Consider the following 4,245-nt stretch of genomic DNA (forward strand, 5'->3'; position numbering starts at 1 on the left):
TTGTCCTTTGGAAGAGAGTCTTCAACTTCTCCTGTCAAGAACTGTACATGTTGATACCACCGCAGATGTACACAAAGCTACTCACCTTGTCTGCCACTCATACAATATGAACACCCGTACATACCTGTACAAGTGCAGAGACTTGCAGAGAAATCCTGCCATTACCTGATCCACCATGGCACACATTGCCACCACAGTCATGCTGTTACCCCTCCGTATACTCTAATACTCAGTTATTGTTCAACATTCCAACAGTATTCAGCCTAGTACATATGCTGTCACACTGTCTCAAAGATCACCCAGAGTCACGCACAGTCACATGAATATAACCACACAGACTTCCTCTTCACCCCCCCATGGCACACACACTTCCACATGCCCTCATCCAGTCACTTGGCGTGGCACCCACCATTCCCCACTCCCTCTTGGTCACAACGCCATCTCTCAGTGGGACATACGGAACCTCCTAGATGCTGTCACACAAAGTTCCACATCTACTGGTAAAATGGCATATCAAAACCCTCCAGGAACAAAATGTCATACATGTCATCTCACCCAGCTTCATACAATCATACATTTCAGTCATATATAGCCATCAAAGAATGAAGATGCTACTACCCACCCTGCCTGACACTGCTGTTTATTTTCAGTCACACACATATAGCTCTAATATCAGGACTTTGGTAATTTTATTTTACAAAAGCTTTGAAGGGCCAGACCAAGAAGTATCAGGCCCAGAGAGTTAGGTTGTACAGATTGCTGGCTGCAAGAGGAGGGGGCACCACCCCTGGCCCCAGGGGCCATACTCTGTACCATCATGAGCTGAGTGGAGCCACCACAGTAGTGCTGGTGGTAGGAGGTACAGAGCCCGTGGGGAAGGAGCCTGTGGGTGATCCCAACAGTGGTCCAGGGAAAGGCATGAGGTGGCTAACAGGCCCTGACAGTACCATGGGGCCCAGGCCTTGGTAGAGATGGGCAGTACCCGGAGGGCCCAATGTTAAGCCTGAGGCTGCCTCTCCACAATTCCCACTACTGCTGCCCCCAGCCACCACCATGAAGCCACCCGCTGGTCCTTCGGCTGCTCCTGCGCCTCCCAGACTTGATCCCCTCTTCTTTTTCCCTTTTCCAGATGCCTTGCGGTTCCGAGTCTGGATTCCATCCTTTCGCATGGTCAGTGGGCGGTTCACCTGCCAAAAGGGAGGTCGTGCATGTTCCCCAGCTCCAACTGTTTGCCTGTCTATGTCTGTACCGGGAACACCCTCTTCACTCCACTTCTGTAGGAATTGGGAATTAATTGGTTCAGGAACTAGGGGTTGCCCCGCAGGGATGGCAGAGATGCCATTCTAAGGAATCCTGAGGTTGTGAGGAATTCAGAGCTTGGTAAAGCTTTCCAGGCTGATAGCAGCTGCCCAAGGTGTGGGGCAGGAGAGTGGCAGTTAGCTGGTGACTTGGAGGTGGGGCAGAGGGAGGGAAGGAGGAGACAGGAGGTGAAGAAAGGAGCAAGAAGGAGAAATAAAAGAGAGTGGAGGGGAGGAAGGAGATGATGGAAGAAAGGAAAATAACAGAAGAGAGAAGGAAGGAGTAGAATGGAGGAAGGAAGAGAAAGGAGAAAGGGAAGCAAGGAGGGAATGGAGAGGAAGAGAAAGAAGGGGAGATGAGAGAAGGAAGCGTTGTGAGGGGAACAGGAGAATCGATGAAACAGGAATAGAATGGGGGAGGGGAAGCATGGTGTGGGGCAGAGGAGGTTGGCTCGGGGGGCAAGGTGACACCTGGTGTAGCTTGTAGTAGAGGCCGCAGGCATTGCACACGGGGTCCCCACTGGCATTTCTCCGCCACAGTGTCGTCGTGGTTGTCTGGCAGTTGGTGCACTGAGTACCTGCCCGTTTGCTGACAATCTAGGGGAAGAAAGGATGTAAGAGCAGTGCCCTAGGGAGGTGGAAATGAGGGTATGGGTCTTACAGGGCCTGTCAGAAAGACCCAAGGGGTGAGGACCAGGTTGAAGGCAAGGGTTTCTATATAGGGTGAGAGGTTCCTGTACTGGATAGAGATTTTTTTTTCATTTTTTGTCCTGTGAGGGGCTATACTTTGGCCACATCTCAGAATCACTTGGGGAGTTAAAAAATCCTGATGCACAAGCAGCACTGTGGTTCAATTAAGTCAGAACAGCTAGGGGAAAGGAGGCAGGCTCCAGCGTTTTTGAAGTGCCCTTGGGTGATTTCAGCACGAAGCCAGAGATGAAAACACTGCCACACAGGGGGAGGACAAAGGTTTCTGTACAGCTTGAGGACAAGGGTTCCTGTTCAGAGCCTATATGGATAGGCTGAGGATGGGATTCCTCTACAGAGCTGGGTTCCTGTATTGGAAAGGGCAGAAGTCCCTAGCTGGGACAAGGGCAGGAGTTGTCCATATAGAGGGATGAGGGTAAGGGTTTCCATAGGGTTAGGACAGAGGTTCCTATTCAGGGTGGAAGCAGTAGTTTTCTATAAGCATGAGGACATGAGTTCCTGCACAGGATGAGAGCACTCTAGCTCTTGGGTAAGGAGAGGTGGGACTGTAGTCTTACCAGGCGTTTCTTAGGTCGGATGAGGGGCCTGTTCTGCCCATTCATCTTGTGATAGAGGCCACAGGCATTGCACAGGTAGTGGCCTGTCCTGTCCCTCCGCCATAGAGGGGTGGCTGTTGCTCCGCAGTTCACACATTCCCTGGCCTCTGGTGGGGTGAATGGAGAGGAAGGGGGAAGCCAGGCTCAGCTCAAGTTTGCTTGGCTACCCCCTTCCACCTCAACCTCCCTGTCCCTTTTTTGAGACCCTCACCACAGGGAGGCAAGGGCAGAGTTCCACGAAGCTTGGGGGAGGAATAGGCTGCTGAATTGAGGGGGCTCCCAGTAGGAGAAAAGAAAGTAGTTGAAAAATCGGGGCTCCCATAAGCATTGCTGGGGACAGGGAGAGACGAAGGCAGTGCAGGCCCCAGGGTCAAGAGATCTGGACTCAGCCGCTCTGTCTTCAGGGTCTCCAGGAAGCTGGTGCTGGCTTTCCCATCTGGATCTTCTGGGGCCTGGGGAGGGGAGTCCTCGCGGGTGGGGCACACAGTTGAGGCAGGATAGAGCCCTGTCTTGCCGTAGGCCCAGCCAGCATATGGTGAGCCCCCTGGGATCCCCTCCATAGAGTTGAACAGTGGGTACACCTGAAAGACTGTCAGGGGTCAGGTAGGGGAAGGAAGGAGGAAAGAAGAGATCAGTTTATAGTCATCTCACTTTCAGGGTGCAATGCTGCATAACAATCCCAACATGGTGGCCAAGTTTCCAACCAACCTTTCCACAGGTTACCACAGGTTACCACAGGTTACCAATAGCTGCTGGCTATTGGGTGATTCGTAGCTCTTGAGCCCCACTGGTCACTATGACAACTGCGGTAACTCTAAGCACATCCAAATGCATTTTGAAGATGACTGTTGGGATTTGGAACTCCATAATCACTTGACAGCTAGGGCAATCACTGCACACCTCCCATATTGCTTTTCAGTTTGGCAGGTTGAGGAGCATTGGAATTCCCAGGTCAGGACTAGGGAAAGTGGTTAGCACATCCTCATGGAAAGCTTCAGCCATCTCCGAGATGACCTCCAAGTGGGAGTCTGATCTAGCTAAGTGGCTCCATGGCAACCCTAGTGACATCCAGCTGATGCCAGGGGCATTACCTGAGGAGTGTCGGTAGGCCTCTGCATCCCTGTAGTAGGCCAACGCGGCAGCTGCAGCAGTGGCTGTGCTCGGGGCAGTGGAGGAGGCTGCTGCATCCAAGCCTTCAGGCCCAGAGGGGAAGAAGGTCCCTGACTCTGGTGTTGAGGATACCAGGGCTGGATCCACAAACTGGGGCAGAGGCTCTGAGGTCCCCAGGGCTCCCAGGCCAGGGAACTCCATGGGGCCTCTGGATTTTCACCTGTGAGGACAAGAAGAGTCCTCAAACACAAGAATCCTCCTCCCCTCCCCTCTCTCCATATTCTTTGCACTTACTATTGTCCTCTTCTTCCTCCCTTCCCACTCTATTATCTCTTTCTTGTCTTCTACTATATCCTCACACTTCTTAAGCTCCCACTTTTCTTCTTCTACCATTCTCTTTGTGCTCGTTTGTCTTTCTTCGCTCCTCCATCCACCTCTACTCTCCTCTGCTTCCTCCTCTATTCATTTTTTCCTTCCTCTCATTTGACTCCTTTGTCTTCCTCCTCTTCCTTTCCACTCCTTTCTCATTCTCC

General features: G+C 52.0%; 1 protein-coding gene across 1 annotated transcript; it reads right to left on the reverse strand.

Moving 5' to 3' along the window:
• Positions 1-815: 815 nt before the first annotated feature.
• Positions 816-3,913, reverse strand: GATA1 (GATA binding protein 1). The gene is made up of 5 exons (XM_062184499.1): positions 3,694-3,913; positions 2,814-3,191; positions 2,564-2,709; positions 1,770-1,895; positions 816-1,187 (listed from the first exon to the last, which is right to left on the reverse strand). Exons 1-5 carry the CDS (start codon positions 3,911-3,913, stop codon positions 816-818), a joined length of 1,242 nt encoding a protein of 413 aa, XP_062040483.1.
• Between the last annotated feature and the right edge of the window lie 332 nt (positions 3,914-4,245).

The sequence above is a fragment of the Lepus europaeus genome, chromosome X (genome assembly GCF_033115175.1).
Source record: "Lepus europaeus isolate LE1 chromosome X, mLepTim1.pri, whole genome shotgun sequence".
In the NCBI taxonomy this organism is placed as follows: domain Eukaryota; kingdom Metazoa; phylum Chordata; class Mammalia; order Lagomorpha; family Leporidae; genus Lepus; species Lepus europaeus.